General features: G+C 46.7%; 1 protein-coding gene across 3 annotated transcripts in view; it reads right to left on the bottom strand.

Moving 5' to 3' along the window:
* The window catches only part of TTLL9 (tubulin tyrosine ligase like 9), a 40,794-nt gene extending 25,707 nt beyond the window's left edge, over positions 1-15,087 (bottom strand). For all 3 annotated transcript variants that reach the window (XR_007130435.1, XM_047747202.1, XM_047747203.1), the window contains exons 1-5: positions 15,017-15,087; positions 11,823-11,866; positions 4,971-5,063; positions 2,215-2,326; positions 1,319-1,504 (exon numbers count right to left, since the gene is read on the bottom strand). Coding sequence is in view for 2 of the 3 variants with exons in the window: in XM_047747202.1 (XP_047603158.1) it covers positions 1,319-1,504; positions 2,215-2,326; positions 4,971-5,063; positions 11,823-11,866; positions 15,017-15,031 (450 nt within the window). In the remaining variant the exon portion in view is untranslated. The remainder of the gene's footprint in view (positions 1-1,318; positions 1,505-2,214; positions 2,327-4,970; positions 5,064-11,822; positions 11,867-15,016) is intronic.
* Positions 15,088-17,947: the final 2,860 nt, after the last annotated feature.

Here is a 17,947-nt window from a genome sequence, read left to right as displayed (position 1 = left end):
CCTCAGCAGGGACAGGAGCAGGAGGCCCCAGTAAATGACTGCCTGGGACTCAGCTGGGAGCATCCTAGGATTTCGTCTGCCCTTTCGACTGCGCAACACTGGCCAACACTGGCCTGCATTCCCAGCTGCACCAGGAAGGGCTGCCCCCAACTCTGCTCTGCACAGCTCCCTTCCTGGGGTCTGTGTCCCAGCCTGGGAAATAGTAGGGGGCTTTGCTTATGCCATTCAAGGCTCTGGTGGCTTTGTGGTGAGAAAGCAGCCCTGGCACGAGGAGGGACCGAGGGGCTGGCGGGTACTTGCCACCCGTGGCCTCCACTCAGTTTCTGGATCCCTCGAGGGCTACCTCTGGATGCAAGGCCTTCATCCCTCTTCCTGGAATGCTCTTCCCTGTGTCTGCCCTTCTCCAGGGGATCTGACCCTCTGCATCCTTCAGGCCACGGCCAATACTAATCCTTTCAGTAACAATAACCGCAGCAGCGGCTGTCACTCATGGAGGACTTCATGCACGCTCTGCCTGTGGTGATTCACTTAGTCACCCAACAGCATTATATGCCAGGGACTGCAGCCTCACTTTGCAGATGGGGAAATTGCGGCACAGAGAAGTTAAGTGACCTACCTGAGGTCACACAGCTAGTAAGGGGTCCAGGCAGTATTTGAACCAAGGGGTTTGGCCTCAGAGCCTAGTCTCCCTTCAGAAAAGCCTGCCAGGCAGCGGGGAGCCGCCTACTGTTTCCTCTCTACTGACACTTAACACAACACGAGGCATGCAGACGTCCTCTGTTTTGTCTGCCACCAAGGAAGGCAGAGACCCACTTCCAGCTTGCTGAGGGCTGCGTCCCCAGCGCGCCTAGTCTGGCATGTAGCAGGTGCTCCATGAGTATTTATGGAATGTCTGAATACACGGGTCTCATTCTCCTCCTCTTTGAAATGAGGTAATAGCTCCTCCCAAGGGCCATCCTGGGACCCGGGCAGCACAGGGAAAGTGCTGGGCATGGCCTGACACGTGTTTCTCTTGGGGATCTGAGCTCCAGCAAGCCTTACGATTCCCTGCCTTGGTGTCCTGAGGATCACTTGTTCATCTAGTAAACACGCATTGAGCACCTACTATGTGCTAGCTGTCATAGCTGCTGGGTTCACACACTGCAAAGAGGAGATGAAGTCAGCCCTCGGCGGGAGGCAGGTGGTGCCTCTAAGGCTGATTTTGCCAGGCAGAGCTCTCTCCTGGGATGCCCCATGAGGGACCCCTGCTCTGTCTGGTGTCTGGGAAGCCCTCCCTCCCACCGCCCCCCTCCCCCTGCTCCCGGCACTGCGCACGCACGGGCTTCATGATCCAGGTGATTCCCGGGTTTTTGCGGAACTCCTCCACGAACAGGTGATACTCGCATGGCATCTCAAAGGTTTTGGGGAAGAAGTCGCACTTGGCTGCCTCCAGCTTTCCGGCCTCGCGCTCCAGCTGTTTCCGGAACCGCTTCAGGTTCTTGACCATGTAGTTCTTGCGGGTCAGCTGCGCAGCAGGGTGGGTGAGCAGGCCCTTAGTGCTTGTGCCTGTCGTCCTGCTCCGGCCCCCAGCCCCAACCATCCCAGCCGGTCCTCGCAACCTCTGGCCTGCCAAGTAACAGTCACAGGAAGAGTAATTGCAATTCTGTAATGATCCCCATTTTATAGGCCAGAAAACCAAGGCTCAGAAGGGTTAAGTCAGTTGCCCAGAGTCACCCAGCTAACGGAGGCACAGCAAGGATTTGACCCGGGCCCGTCTGACTCCCAAGTTCATGTTTCTAACGCTAAGCTGCACTAACCTTTTCAAATCTCGGCTTCGTTTTCTCCTCCGGTCCCATCTTTGCCGTCTGGTTCCTCCTGGACCTCCCTCCCATCTCTGGACTCCTCGTTGCTCAACTTGTCTCTCCCCTGAAGTCATCATATGGCTCAAAAATCCCGCTGCTTCGGCATGCCCCACCCATCTCCAGTGCTGAGATGCCAACCAGACTGTGACGTCAGTCCCCACGCCAAGGCAGCCTGTCGTTTAGGTACCAGGTCCTCACTCTCTCACATTGTTTAGCTCTCGTGTATCTGTGCACGTGCTCCCCACCTGGCACCTACCCCACATTCCCTTCCGCTTTTCCATTGCCGGTCCTTGTACCCTCACAGCTGCCCACTGCCACATCTAGTGACATGAATTGGCCGCCCTGGTCTCCCAGCTGCCCCAGCTCAGCTCACCTCGTAGTGGTTTCGGAAATGACTGATCCGCACGTGCTCGTCCATGTAGGTGTGGTCAAAGTTCTCCCGGAGCCAGCTGACGTCACACCAGTAGAAATCCCACTCCCCTTCACTGTGGGGTGGGGGGGGGACACACAGGATACAACAAAGGTCATGACCTGAGGACCTCAGCACAGCTGGGGGTCTGGGCGAGGGGCAAGTGGCAAGTGGCAGTGTGTCCCTGAGGAGTCTTTGGCAGGGGGCAGGGTGGGGGCGGTGCTGTCCGTGAGGACAGAGTGAAAACTAGAGAAATGTTCATGCACAAATCCAGGCTGCTGTCTTCCTTTGACCAATCAGCAGAGCAGCTGCACAGTGCCCTGATGCCTCCTGGCACCTGTCAGCTGGAGGGAGGAGCCACCGCCAAGTTAGACAGGGCACGCCCCCTCCAGGTCACAGTCCCCACCACTCCCTATGGCCCATGACAACCAGCCAGCCTCACCTGGTCACATTCCTTGCCTGGGCCCAGGAAACATCTCTGTGGCCCAGCCCGCCATCCCCAGCCCACATGACCAAGCAGCGCAGTTAGGTAACATCTGCAAGGCCTTCCCAGTCCAAAAAGCCTCAGAGCAACCTCAAAAGGTGACAGCAATCGTCCCTGGAGCCCTCAGATGAGGATGACCCTGCTCACCGAGGCCCTGGCAGCCCCAGGATTCCTACAGGTGCCTGCCCAACACCAAATTCCCACCTGCTTCTTCCCTCCACACTAGAGAGGGACAGGAAACCAGGCTAGTCTCCCCAGTCTGATGCCACAGCTGTGGGGCCGAGAGGAAGCGCTTGAAAACTATGTGGGTGGGAAAACTATGTGGGTGGGAAAACTATGTGGGTGGGAAGCCACCATGCCGGCTTCCAACTTCTTTTTTTTTTTTTTTTTAAGATTTTTATTTATTTGACAGAGATCACAAGTAGGCAGAGAGGCAGGCAGCAGTGGGGGTGGGGGGGAGCAGGCTCCCTGCCGAGCAGAGAGCCCGACGACGTAGGGCTCGATCCCAGGACCCCGGGATCATGACCTGAGCTGAAGGCAGAGGCTTTAACCCATTGAGCCACCCAGATGCCCCCAACTTCTTCTTAAGTAAAAAATTACAGCCCCGTGTGGAGGAGACTAGACTCCAGTACCAGGCAGTGGGAATCCTGAATTCCCCCATTCACTCACTTGTTTCCTTATTCATGGAGAAGCTGTGAGAACAGGATAGAGATGAGCCTTGGACTCGGCACGCAGGCTGACCAGGTGCCATCCTAGCCCAAGCCCTCACAAGCCGAGTGACCTCAAACATGGCAGTTTTTACTCCTCTATGTCCAGCTTTCCCACTCTCAGTAAATGGATACGATAAAAGCAGCTCCCAGAAGGTCAGACGTCATGCACGGAACGCACTCAAGAACGTCCAACAGGCTTAGCTGCTTTTAGACAACAATATTCACTGCGCACTACATCAGGGCAGCTGATTGTCCTGACCCCTCATATCTATTCTCTATAGTAACAGAATTCCCGACATTTACCTGGGAAAATGTCATCTATGTTTTCCAAAATAAAGACTGCATTTTCCAGAATCTCTTGCAGCTAAGCTAAGTTCTGGCTAGTGTGAGAGACTTCTAGGCTGAGTCCTTCAAGGGCAGGGCGTGCATTTTCTTGCCTCCTTCCTATGGAGGGACTGTGGCTTGGACTCTGGACTCTGGATGTAAGGCTAGGGCTCACCTTAGACTGTGAGGACAAGGGCCTCATCCAAGAGATAGCAGAATGGAAAGATGGAAATGGATGGATCCAAATTCACTTTTCTTTCTTTCTTTCTTTCTTTCTTTCTTTCTTTCTTTCTTTCTTTCTTTCTTTCTTTTAAAAAAAGATTTTATTTATTTATCTGACAGAGAGAGACACAGTGAGAGAGGGAACACAAGCAGGGGAGCAGCAGAGGGAGAGGGAGAAGCAGGCTTCCTGCTGAGCAGGGTGCCCGATGCAGGGCTCGATCCCAGGACCCTGGGATCATGACCAGAATTGAAGGCAGACAGTTAATGACCAAGCCACCCAGACACCCCAGATCCAAATTTTTATACCATCTCTGAACTCCCTACATCTGGACTTCAATGAGAGAGATAAATAAACTTCTAGTCTGTCAAAGCCTCTTTTCCTTTGGGTCTCTGTTACATGCATCCAAACCTTAACCCTAAGTTAGATTAGCATCTACTATGTGCCAGGCATGGATGTTTGTTCATCTCAGTATCCCCAGGATTCAGCATAGAAGAAGAAATGCAGGCTTGGGGTCAAGTAACTTGTTCAAGGTCACAGAACCAGTAAGTGGTCAAGGAAGAGAAGCCTTTGACCTGGACCTGCCATCATTGGCAGATTCAAGCTAGCTAGTTGGTCATGACTACATTCCTTAATTCTCTGGAGAACGCCAGGACACTGGCTTTGGACAGTCTAGCTGTTCACACCTGGGTGTGAACCTCACTCTAACACTTCTGTAAGGTGTGACCTTCAATGATTGGCTTAATACCTCTGACCGTAATCATATCTTGCTGGATGGTTGTAGGGCTTAAATAAGACAGAGGGTATGTGTAAGGCGTCCGACACATTTTGAGTGCTAAATATACAAAGATCCCTATCACAGCCAAATTGGGACAAATCCCAGCTGCCACCCAGGGGAACTGGGAGAAAACAGAGGGAGACAAGGACCTTGAGGCAAAGGGAAGAAGGGACAAGGTTGGCAGGGGCCGGGGAGGCGTCTTACTCCTTTACTTCCACCCAGCCTGGCCTGTGGCGAAGGACGTCCATGAGTGTATTCACGAGAGTGGTCTTGAATCGGATGGACGCTCTCTGCTCTCTGCAAGACAAGGCAACGGAACGCTCAGGATCACGCAGAAACCTGGACAGGGATGTTCATAGCAGCTTCACTAGTAATATCCCCAAACTAGGGGATGCCTGGGTGGCTCAGTCGGTTAAGCATCGACCTTTGGCTCAGATCAGGATCTCGGGACCTGGGATCGAGTCCCACATCAGGCTCCTTGCTCAGTGAGGATCCTACTTCTCCCTCTGCCTGCCTCTCTCCCTGCTTGTGCTTGCACTCTCGCTCTCTCTCTCTCTCTCTCTGGACAAATAAATAAATAAATAAATAATCCTAAAAAAAGTCGTCCCAAACTGGTAGCAACTCCAGATGTCCTTTAACCTTTGATGGTTAAACAAATAGTGGTCCATCCATGCAGTGGAATACTAGTCAGCAATAAAAAAGAGTGAAATATTTATATATTCGGCTTGGATGCATCTTTAGGGAATTATGCCGAGTGAAAAAGGCCAATCCCAAACGTTATTACAGACTGTACAATCTCATTTATATAACTTTTTGAAGTGACAAAATTATTGAAATGGAGAACAGGGACGCCTGGGTGTTTCAGTTGGTTAAGCGGCTGCCTTTGGCTCGGTGGAGATCCTGCTTCTCCTTCTCACTCCGCTTGTTACTCCGCTGCTTGTGTTCGCTCTCCCTCTGGAAAATGAATTACTAAAATCTAGAAAGAAAGAAAGAAAGAGAGGGAGGGAGGGAGGGATGGAGGGAGGGAGAAAGAAAGGAAGGAAGAAAAAGGAAGGGAGAAAGAGAGAAAGAAAGAAAGGGAGAACAGATTAGCAGTTGCTGAGCATTAAGGACATTGTGGGGGAAGAGGGGGACTGCAGTAGCAGGCAGGGGGAGAAGGAGGGAGTGGGTGTGACTATAAAAGGGTCATATGAGAGGAGCATGTGGGTGGCTCAGTGGTTTAAGCCTCTGCCTTCGGCTCAGGTCATGATCTCAGGGTCCTGGGATTGAGCCCACATTGGGCTCTCTGCTCAGCAGGGAGCCTGCTTCCCCCTCTCTCTCTCTGCCTGCCTCTCTGCCTGCTTGTGATCTCTGTCTGTCAAATAAATAAATAAATTCTTTAAAAAAAAAAAGGGTCATATGAGAGATCCTTGTAGTGGTGGGAATTTTCCTTACGGATGTCGGTATCCTGGTTGTGATACTGTACTATATCGTTTCACTCTCTATTACCATTGGGGGAACCAAGTACAGGGCACATGGGATCTCACTGTACTATTTTTTACAACTGCATACAAATCCACAATTATCTCAAAGTCAATATTTAATTTTTTTAAAATGTAACACATCTTTAGAAGTCTGGATAATGGCTACTTCTGTGGGGGAATGATTGGAAGAGAGCATGAATGGCATTCTGGGGTGTTGGTGATGTTGTTTCCTGCATATTAAGTTGATGAAAATTCATTGAGCTGTAAACTTATGACGTATACACCTTTCTGTACTTACAACAGAACTCCGTAACAAAATATACCACAAATAAAGTTAAAGGACTGGCTATAGATTAAGACAAAATATTTGCAATGCTTACAATCCATAAAACATTAGGACTAAGCACAAAAAGAGTTCCTACAGGTCATTAAGAAAAAGACAAAGAACTCTACGTGCCTGGGTGGCTCAGTTGTTAAGCATCTGCCTTTGGCTCAGGTCATGACCCCGGGGTCCTCAGATCGAGTCCTGCATAGGCCTTCCCACTCAGCAGGGAGGCCTGCTTCTCCCTCTCCCTCTCTCCCTGCTTGTGTACCCTCTCTCCCTGTGTCTCTGTCAAATAAATAAATAAAATCTTAAAAAAAAAAAAAAGACAAAGAACTCAATAGAAATGTGCCTAAGGGATATGAACAGGCAAATCACAAGAGAGGAAACTTACCAGTATGCATGTGTAAAGATACTCAACCTTCCCAACAACCAAGTAAATTAAAATACCAAAGAAAGGATTTCTGCTACAGGTTACAACATAAAAGGATATGAAAGACGTCTAATCCTATAGTAACAACAAGGGGGGAAAAGTGTACAAAATAAATATCACACTTGACTATGGGGCTAGTGGAGAGCCATGGACAAAAGGAAACATGACCAACTGATTCCAGAGAGAAACCCCTTGTGGGGGTGCAGAGAGATGCTGAAGTTTCTAGGTCTAGGGGTGTCTGAGTGAGGGCCAGTGGAGGTATGAGCCAGCCGTGGAGGAGAGACCTTGCAGGCACCAGGGGAAAGCAGCTGAGCTTAGACAGTAAGTAGGGTGGCCAACCAAATCAAAATCTGGAAGAGACCCCTTCCAAAACCAAACCAAACCAGATCAACACAGTGACAAAAAGAAGCAGTAGTTGGGATGCCTGGGTGGCTGAGTTGGTTAAGCGTCTGCCTTCAGCTCAGGTCATGATCCCAGGGTCTTGGAATCGAGTCCCACGTAGGGCTCTCTGCTTGGTGGTGGGAGCCTACTTCTCCCTCTCCCTCTGCCTGCTGCTCCCCCTGCTTGTACTCTCTCTGTGTGTCAAATAAATAAATAAAGTCTTTAAAAAGAAAGACAGGGGCGCCTGGGTGGCTCAGTGAGTTAAAGCCTCTGCCTTCGGCTCAGGTCATGATCTCCCAGGGTCCTGGGATGGAGCCCCGCATCGGGCTCTCTGCTCAGCGGGGAGCCTGCTTCCTTTCCTCTCCCTCTGCCTGCCTCTCTGCCTACTTGTGATCTCTGTCTTTCAAATAAATAAATAAAATCTTTTAAAAAATAAATAAATAAAAAGAAAGAAAGAGAGTAGAGAACACAGTAAAGCAGAGAGAAATCCCAGACTCCCGCACATTAATGTGGTGTGTGCATTTAGGCAGCCTTGCCAGAGTTGAATCCAAAAGTGAACCAAAAAACCGTAATAAACAAACAAAAATGGAAATGCTGTCCACCCCCTCCCAGGGCAGAAGCTCAAAACAGCAGTACAGGAGGGCTTGGAGTGAATTCAGTGTAACTGATGTTTCAGTCCAGGGGCACCTGGGTGGTTCAGTGGGTTAAGCCTCTGGCTTCAGCTCAGGTCATAATCTCTGGGTCCTGGGATCGAGCCCCACATCAGGCTCTCTGCTAAGCAGGGAACCTGCTTCCCCTCTCTCTCTGCCTGCCTCTCTGCCTACCTGCGATCTCTCTCTCTCTGTGTCAAATAAATAAATAAAATCTTTTAAAAAAAAAAATAAATAAAATAACGTTTCAGCCCAGTCCATGTTCCACTCAGCTTTAGGAGAACTCTAATGATCAGCCCCAACCTAACTACTAGTCAGAGCAAAGGGCTTACAGTCTCTGGAAAATCAGTCTCTCTCTCGCTTTGTCTCCACACACTATTCTTCTTGTTGATCTGAATCTCCATCCGGTATACTTTTCCTTCAGGCTGAAGAACTTTCTTTAGTGTTTAAATACATGACAAAAATAACAGCACCAAGGACCAGAGGGAAGTGAACAGAGCACGCAGTTCTAGGGTTCTCAGGTTGTGCCAAAAGTGGTGTAATACCGATTCAGGGTAGACAGTGATGAGTTAAGGATGCTGATGAGTTAAGGATGCGGATTGTAATTCCCTAGAACAGCGGTTCTTGGTGGGTGGTCCCAGTATTCCTCAGGGTCTCCAACCCTCTTTCAGAGGTTTATAAAGGCCTCCCTTTTCCAACTACATATCTTTGTGTGGCTGGATTTTCTTCCTGTTCAACCGAAACAACGTATCACAACAGATTGAATCCAGAAGCTTTGGGAAGCCAAATGTTTTCTATTGTGCCAGTCATTAAAGAAATTCACAAAAATGTAAAAACAATGACTACTCATCTTAGTAAACTTGGGGGAGGGGGAACACAGTTATAGTTCATAAAAATACATTATTTATGCTACCAGGTGGAATATATGGTTGCTTTTTAAATGACTGAATAAATATATTTCAATTAATGATTTTAAATTGCTAATATGATATTGATAAATATAAACCACACAAAAATTAATAGGAGTCCACAATAGTTTTTTAGTAGCAGAGAGATCCTGAGCTTAATTTTTTCTATTATGTTCTGTCAGCCACTGTATAGTACATCATAAGTTTTTGATATAGTGTTCAATGATTCATTATTTGCATGTAGCACCCAGTAGTCCTCACAAGACATGCCCTCCTTAATGCCCAACCCCGTCACCCCATCCCCCACCCACCTCCCCTCTGAAACCTACAGTTTGTTTCCCCAGGGTCCATAATCTTTCACGGTTTGTCTCCCTCTCTGACTCCTCCCCTTTCAGATTTCCTTCCCTTCCCCTACTGAGCTCAAATTTTAAGAACCACTGCTCTAAAGTAGTTACGTAAGGAGTATTTAAAATCTAATCCCAGGGACGCCTGGGTGGCTCAGATGGTTAAGCCTCTGCCTTTGCTCGGGTCATGATCACAGGGTCCTGGGATCGAGCCCCGCATCAGGCTCTCTGCTCAGTGGGGAGCCTGCTTCCCACCCCGCTCTCTGCCTGCCTCTCTGCCTACTTGTGATCTCTCTCTGTCAAATAAATTAATAAAATCTTTTTTAAAAAATTTAATCCCAAACAACGAAGAGGTACAATTTCAAAATCCATCAGATTGGTGGACATGTTTAATCAGACAAATACCAAGTGTTCGCAAGCTTGTGGAAATGATAATTACCCTCTAAAGCTGATGGAACTGGAAATTGGATAAATCTTTAGAGAGCAATTTGGCATATTAAAACTGTCAGGTACTATTCGTACACATTAGACTGGCAAAAACTCGAAAAGTCCAAGTTTGGCAACAATGGGCTAAAATTGGAAACTCTTGCTGTGCTGGTAGAAGGCACTCTGGGGAACACATGGCAGTGTTTAGTAAAACTGAATTTGCACATACTCTAAATGCAGCAGACCCCTCCTAGGTCTAGACACTAGATAGCTACCTTACATATGCAACTGGGCATTACAGGTACGGGGAAGCTCATTTGTAACTGCTCATATTTTTTTTATAGAAATAACCTACAGCACACAGTTGGTGGTCCACCCTGGTTCTCTGGGCATTCTCTATTCCTGTGCAAGTCAGTCAGAGGGCTTTCCACTGCCAGCACACAGTAAGGGTGGGGGGATGAGGGTGGGGGAGGCTTAAAGCAAATCCAAAGTGCCCCTCCCCCAACGGCACTCAACCAATGACAACCAGAGTTGATGGATAAATCCTCCAGCCCCTCTTGGCTCTGTTGGGATGAGCCTGCGGTGTGTTTTGCACTATCTCCTAGGAAGCCCCGGTGGGACCGAGCCTCACGTGCCCACCACAATAACCTGTCGGTAATGGACCTTTTATTGGTTTCTTTCCCTTGGCTGTCTCACATCCCTACTTCCCTGCCAGTGCTTACTGGAATCACCTTCCAACCTTCCAAATAAACTGCTCTCGCATCCTTGTCTCGGGGTCTGCTTCTGGAGGAAATCAATACTAAGGCACAACCGAAAGGCCTTTCAACGGGAAATAGGTAAATAACCAGCGGTATCCAATGGAACACACAGAGTAGTTAAAATGTACCAACATGGATAAATACTGAAAATATAGTTTTATGTGACAAAAGCAGCCCACAGAATAATAGTATAACATCATGTATGTGACATTTTCCTTGCCTCATGCTGCCAGAGGTGGACCACATCACACAATTCTGGTCAGTAAGATAAAAACTTAAGATAGCTAAAGAGGGTGCATTCTGGGAAAGCATGGATTCTTTTGGTTAAAACAAAGAGAGAAAGAGATGTGGCTTGAGACTTCCTTTCCCCACTTCTTCCCATCTTGATCTCAACATGAAGGCTGGAGCTGTAGCAGCCACTTAGTGTCCATAGGGTGAAGGTCAAGACCATCACAGAGACACCAGCTCTGACAGTGTTGAAGCACCTCACCGGCCCTCCAGACTCTTTGTTACATGAAGAAAGTTAATACAATTTTTTTTTAAACTACTTTGGGTGGGGTTTCCTATTACTTGTAGCTAAACACATCTCTAATTGGTGTCCACCCTAAAACAGATCCCATTAACTGAAGTGCCCTTTTTTGGGGTTGGGGCGGGAGTGGGTGTGTAAGTTCAGGGTTAGCACCTGGAATAGTGCTGAATTGCTCTGATGGGTGCTGTGGGACGGAAGGATCAGGGACTACACATGCCCTCCTCGGTGGCAGTGCCACCAGAAGTGACTTTAGAAAGAAGAGAAATAGCTAATGAAATAAGAATAGAAATATCTAGAATATGTGTCAGTGTGTGCGATGTAACCTCCCCTGATTCCCCACAAAAAAACTTCAGTCAAGCCTACAGTGCTCCCTCCTGCTTTGTGTGAGTGGATTCCATTTGGGGGATCCAGCGAGGGGCTGAGTTCTGCACCCGGGTTACTGCCGTAGAGGGAAGCAGAAGAATAGAGTAGAGTAGACATTGGACTTATCAAGCCAGCACATGGTCGTTGAAGGAGGCAGGAGGGCATAGGTAGATACAACATGGGCCTGGGAGCCCAGTTCTGCCACTATGATCCTACAGTCTCGAGCAAGTTACCTAGCTTCTCTGAGCTTCAGTTTCCCCATCTATAAAATGGACCCAATAGTAGTATCAACTTCAAAGGAGTGTCGTAAGGACTCAAGGAGATAATACAGCCTGGCACATGGTTAAGTGCTCAGTGATTGATTATTATCATTATCATTATTGAAGTAAAGAAGGGGGATGGAGAGATTGAAAAAGGGAAGGAAGGAAGGTAGTTAGTTCATTAGTTCTGGGTTTATTAGATTGCATGGGACCACTCACCGCTCTTTTCCCTTTGACAATCCGTGGCCCTTGTAATTTTGATTCTGCAAGAAGAAAAGAAAAGCGATGTAACTGGTTCTGTATACCCACCCTGCCTTCCCAGCTCAATTTACTGCAGATATTAAAAAGCTCAAACTATTAGACACAACACTGCCCAGATCCTGAGACAGGAAGGACCAGCCTGGCCAAGTTCACATTGGTCAACATGTTCCCAGCAACTTGATCCTTGGAATAAATCTCTAAGTATTCAAGGACCCACTTCATAGGATTGTTCCACAGGCATGACCAGTAGAGTGAATACGTAGTTTTCAGTGCTCCAAAGGTCCAACCCTGAACCCCGGTTTTGAGGGCTGAGATCAGCAGGCTCTGTGAGAAGGAACTGAAACTTGAATGTTTGGTTAGATCCATGGTCCAGAAGGGGCTGGGTCAAAGATTCAGAATGAAGTTAATTTCTTCCACCCAAAATGGACCTTTCAAATCCTCAATGGGTGTTGGGGGTGGGTATTATTTTGCTTCTACCGCATCTAAAACAGTTTGGCCTTTAGTCCTGGTAAGACTAATCCCTAGTGGCAGGTATGAAAAAAGAAATCAAAACTGGTCTTGTTCAGGATGACCATTGCAACTTGGACAGACTTGTCATCTGCATTAGTTTTCTAATACTGCATAACAAATTACCACCAACTTGTCAGCCTAAAATAGTACAAATTTATGTCTTGGAGTTTCCATGGCCATAGCTTAGCTGGATCTTCTAGCCAGGTCTCACAAGGCTACAACCAAGATGACGGCCTGGGTTATGATTCTCATGCATCTGCTTGGGGTTCTTTTCCAAGATCATCCAGATTGCTGGCAGAGTTCAGTTGCTTGGGGTTGCAATGACAGAGGTCTCTGTTTACTTGCTAGCTATTGATTAGGGACTGCTCTCAGCAACTAGAGGCCCCCTGCAGTTCCTTTCATCATGGCACCCTAGGCAGTTCACAACATGGATATTTGCTTTCTTCCAGGCCAGTAGGAGCTCATCCCTCTGACTTCCAACCCTCCCCACTCCAAGTCACCCCTGTATGATGCATGGTATATAATCATGGTAGTAACTATCCCATCAAATTCACAGGCTCCACCCACACTCAAGGGGAGGGAATTATACAAGGTGTGTACACAGAGGGTGGGAATCTTGGGGGCCTACTAGAATTCTGCCTACCACACCATCCTATCCCTCAAAAAGCCAGTGGAATGGATAGAGGATACTGCTTTATGAAACTGACGGAAGTTAACACCCTACAACAGCACATGGACTCTTATCCCAGTATCATATTCAAGCCCCTCCAACTCCCCCAGCACTGTAAAGTGTCCTACTCTTTTTTGATTATATCTTGTATACTCCTTCACATTTTCAGTTCTATTTTCCTTACATTTATCCAGTATTTTGTTGAAAAACCTTTCCTGGGGTGTGTGGGTAGCTCAGTCAGTTAAGCATCTGCTTTCTGCTCAGGTCATGATCACAGGTCTTGGGATAGGGTCCCACATCAGGCTCCCTGATCAGCAGGGATCCTGCTTCTCCCTCTGCGTGCCACTCCCCCGGCTTGTGCTCTCTCTCTCTGACAAATAAATAAATAAAATTTAAAAAAAATAAAAATAGAAGACTTTTCCTTTCCTCACTGAATTGCATTGATTCTTCTGTTGAAATTCAGTTGACTGTGTATATGTAGGTCTATCTCTAGAGTGTTTGTCTACCCTTATGTCACTACCACACTGTCTTAATTACAATAGCTTTCTAGTAAATCTTTTTTCTTTTTCTAGATTTTACTTATTTATTTGACAGAGAAACAGTGAGAGAGAAAACACAAGCAGGGGGAATGGGAGAGGGAGAAGCAGGCTTCCCACTGAGCAGAGAGACACGTGGGGGCTCTTATCCCAGGACCCTAGGGTCATGACTTGAGTTGAAGGCAGATGCTTAACGACTGAGTCACCCAGGCATCCCTCTAGTAAATCTTGAAATAAGGTACTATAAGTCCTCCATCCTTGTTTTTTTTTTTTTTTTTTCAAGATTGCCTTTGCAGTTTGGGGTTATTTGCACTTCAATATAAATTTTAGAATCAGTTTGCTGATTTCTACCAAAAAAAAGTGTGTTGGGATTTTATTTGGATTATATTGAATCTATAGATCATTTTGAGAAGTGACATCATCAAGTATTGACTCTTCCAATCCATGAACATGGTCTATCTCTCCATTAAATTAAGTCTTTTTAAAATTTTTTTTTCCACAATATTTTTTAGTTTTCAGTACAGAAATCTGGGACCTTTTAAATTAAATTATTCATAAGTATTTGATTTTGTGATGCTATCTTAAATAATATTTTTAAAATTTCATTTTCCAATTATTTGATGATAGAATATTGTGGTAAGCAGAATAATGCTCCCCCAAAAGATGTGCATGTCCTAATATGCCAGAACCTGTAAATACATTACATTACAAGAGGAAATTAAGATTGCAGATATAATCAACTGACTTTAAAATAGAGAGGTTATCCTGGATTATCTGAGTGGGGCCAATGTAATCACTCTTTTGTTGCGAGAGGGAATTAAAGAAATGGGGGTGCCAATTCATGAGAAGTAGAGCACGGGATACAAGCAGGCTTGGGAGGGGTGCTGGATTCCAGAGTAATTCATTACCCTTCTTTGGGTCGCATTTTTCTCCCCCCCCCCCCACTTTTCTCCTTTTTAAAGTGGGGGAGTTGGCCCGTGCACTCCTAAGGGACAGGGACTTGTCTGTTTGACCTCCGTGTCCTTACTGGTCAGCACTGGGCTCAGTTTAAAGAAGGCCCTGATTAGCGTTTTAGGATGAATGAATGGATGGATGGGTAGGCAAGAGAGAGGCGGGATGAACGGATTTCTAAGAGCTTTTTCAGGTCAGGAAATCGAAAATTCTGATGTTCCCCCAGGGTCACAGAAATCGCTGATTACAGTTTAGAATCCCAGATTTTCCTAACTTTTCCGCCAGCAAGCCTGGTGGTGGACCCGCGCAGCACCTCCGGCGGCGCGCGGCCAGCCAGGGCTTGAAGTCTTTTCTCTGTCTGTATTCATCGTTTTCTTCCCATTCTATCCAGAACCACTTCGCGGGGACCCCAAGTCGGATGCCTCCGTAGCCTCCCTCCTTTCTCGAAGGACGATGAAAACATCTGGATCCCGTGGCACTCCTACCTTCGGGCGCGACATGGTACGATCCCCCAGCGCGGGACCCCAACCGCCGCCTAGCCGCGCTCAGGCCTCGCGTCCCGTTGCCAAAGCGACAGAGGGCGCCCGGATCCGCCGCTCTGATTGGATGAGCCGAGGGCCCTCCTCTCCGCGGGATTCGTGGGCTTGTGTCCGATCCCAGACCCTGAAACTTTTGCGCGCCGCGGCTGCCCAGACCGCCTTATTCGTTAGACCTTTCTCTGCCAGCCGCTCTCTTCCGCGACTCTAGGGCGCGCTCCGCCAGGGACTGGCTGCCTTCGGCGGGCACTGACTGCCCAGCGCCTCTTCCAGCTGCGTTTCGCGGGAGCTGCGAGCGCTCAGTCTGAAAAGTTGTCAGCTCTTGGTAAACGCAATGGTTCTAAGTTTCCTTCCTCGGCCCCTCACTAAGTCGCCTCGTCATTTGGTTAGTTAGTAACGCGGCCACTTCTGCTTTTTCTCGAACACTTCTCTAATTCTTAGGCCCCAACTCGAAGCCAGGATTCACCTGAACGCCTGTAGTAGCTTCCTCACCAGTCGGCCAGTGCCCACCTTTGCCCTATCCATTCCAGTTCATTCTTGGCACTGCAGTTGAAGAGCACAATTCGTGAAGAACACCAATCCGGTCTCATCTCTCCACGGCGCGTGACCTGAAGTAGCAATTTATTTGTCATTGCACCCTGTATCGGCTCCCCGCCTTTCCCTGCCTCGTTTCTCCACAGTCCTGGATCTACACACCAACCACCATAGCTAATTAGAAACTGTTAAAAAAAAAAAAAAAAGGTGTTGTTTGTTTTATAGCAACAAAATATGTTATGTAGGAATATATCTAATAAAATATATGCAAGACATTTTGTTAAACAACAAACTCTTAGTAAGCCTCTATGACATGCTTCATTCATTTTTTTTAAAGATTTTATTTATTTATTTGAGAAAGAGAGCATGAGAGGGGAGGTCAGAGGGAGAAGCAGACTCCCCGTGGAGCTGGGATCTGGACCTGGGACTCCATCACAGAACTCCAGGAGCACGACCTGAGCTGAAGGCAGTTGCTCAACCAACTGAGCCATCCAGGTGCCCCAAGTATGCTTCATTCTTGACTCTATGAGGACACAGCAGTGAACAAAACCAAGTATCTGCTCTTGCGGGGTTTATATTCCCATAGGGAAAATTACAAAACATTGAAAGACATTAAAGGAGACCTGAATAAATGGAGGGCTGTAACCATGTTCATGGACAGGAAGACTCAATATAAAAAAGATGTGTATTTTTTCAAATCCAACCAGGACTTTTGAGAAACCTTCTCAACACAAGAGATGCAAATATCAGGAATGATATGGGGATCCTAGAAACAGGTACAGGTGTGTGTGTGTGTGTTTTAACTTCATGTACAATAGAAGTGGCATCATAAATCAGTAAATGCCATTGAGAAACTGGCTTTGCATAGGAATAAAAAAAATCAAGCATGTTAAAGAATAAATATGGCAAACAAATATTTCAAGCTATTAGAAAAATAAGTACATATACATAATATTTTATGATATCTAAGTGGGGAAGTGTTTATTTTTTTAAAAAGATTTTTATTTATTTATTTGAGAGAGAGAGCACACAAGCAGGCAGAGCAAAGGCAGAGGGAAAGAGAGAAGCAGGCTCTCTGCTGAGCAGAGAGCCCAATGCAGGGTTCAATCCCAGGACCCTGGGATCATGACCTGAGCTGAAGGCAGGTGCTTAACTGATTAAGTCACCCACATGCCCCAAGGATTTTTTTTTAAGATTTTATTTATTTATTTGATAGAGAGAGAGAGAAAGAAAGCAGGCAAAGCAGCAGGCAGAGGGAGAAGTAGACTCCCCTGCTGAGCAGGAAGCCCTTTGAAGGGCTCCATCCCAGGACCCTGGGATCATGACCTGAGCTGAAGGTAGATGCTTGAAGGATTTCTTAATAAAGCACAATTCATAGAAGAAAAAATTAATCTGTGGCTCTCTCAAAATCTAAACTGCCATAATACAAAAGACATTGTAAGTTTAACTAAAAGACAAGCTACATAAATAAATTATTAAAATGTTTAAAAAGGGGGTGAGGCACCTGGTTGGTTCAGTCAGTTAAGCGACTGACTCTTGGAATCGATACCAGAGTCAGCTCTGTGTTTGGTGGAGTCTATGTGGGATTCTCCTCTTCTCCTCCTTCCCTCTGCCCTTCCCCACACCTTGTGCTCTCATCTGTGCCCTTTCTCTCTCTCTCTCAAATAAATAAATAGGACACCTGGGTAGCTCAGTCAATTAAGCTTCTGACTTCAGCTCAGGTTGTGATCTTGGGGTCCTGGGATAGAGCACCAGATCGGGCTCCCTGCTTGGTGGGAAATCTGCTTATCCCTCTACCCCCTTCCCCCACTCATGTCCTCTCTCTCAATACATAATTATATAAGATTATTAATAGACAAGCTACACACTAAGAGGCAATAGGTGTAACAAAGGACTAGTACTCAAAGAACTACAACCATTAAGAAAAAGACTACCCCCCACCTCATAAGAGAAAAGAAAAATGGACAAAAGATATGAATAGAGGACTTTAAGCAAAAGAAACTCCAGTAGCCAATAAGAACATCAAACTATGTAAATCAAAATAATTATAAAATATTATTTTAAACATATCACCTAGACAAAAATAAAAACACGTTTCAAAGTCAAGTGTTTTTGAGGATGTGGGAATCTGAACTATCATATGCAGTTGGTAGATTCACAATTTGGGACACAATGTGCAATATCTCATAAAGTTGAAAATGCATACAACTTACAACCTGGTTCCTCTACTGGACAGATATCCAAAGGCTCTCTGAATACACCTACACAGCCCAGGGACTATCACTTTGGAGCTAATGTGCCAGATGACATTCTTCCCTAAAGAAATTCTCATCCTTGTTCATAGGT

Source organism: Lutra lutra, chromosome 9, assembly GCF_902655055.1.
Source record: "Lutra lutra chromosome 9, mLutLut1.2, whole genome shotgun sequence".
In the NCBI taxonomy this organism is placed as follows: Eukaryota; Metazoa; Chordata; class Mammalia; order Carnivora; family Mustelidae; genus Lutra; species Lutra lutra.
This window is presented reverse-complemented; position numbering and strand designations above follow the sequence as displayed.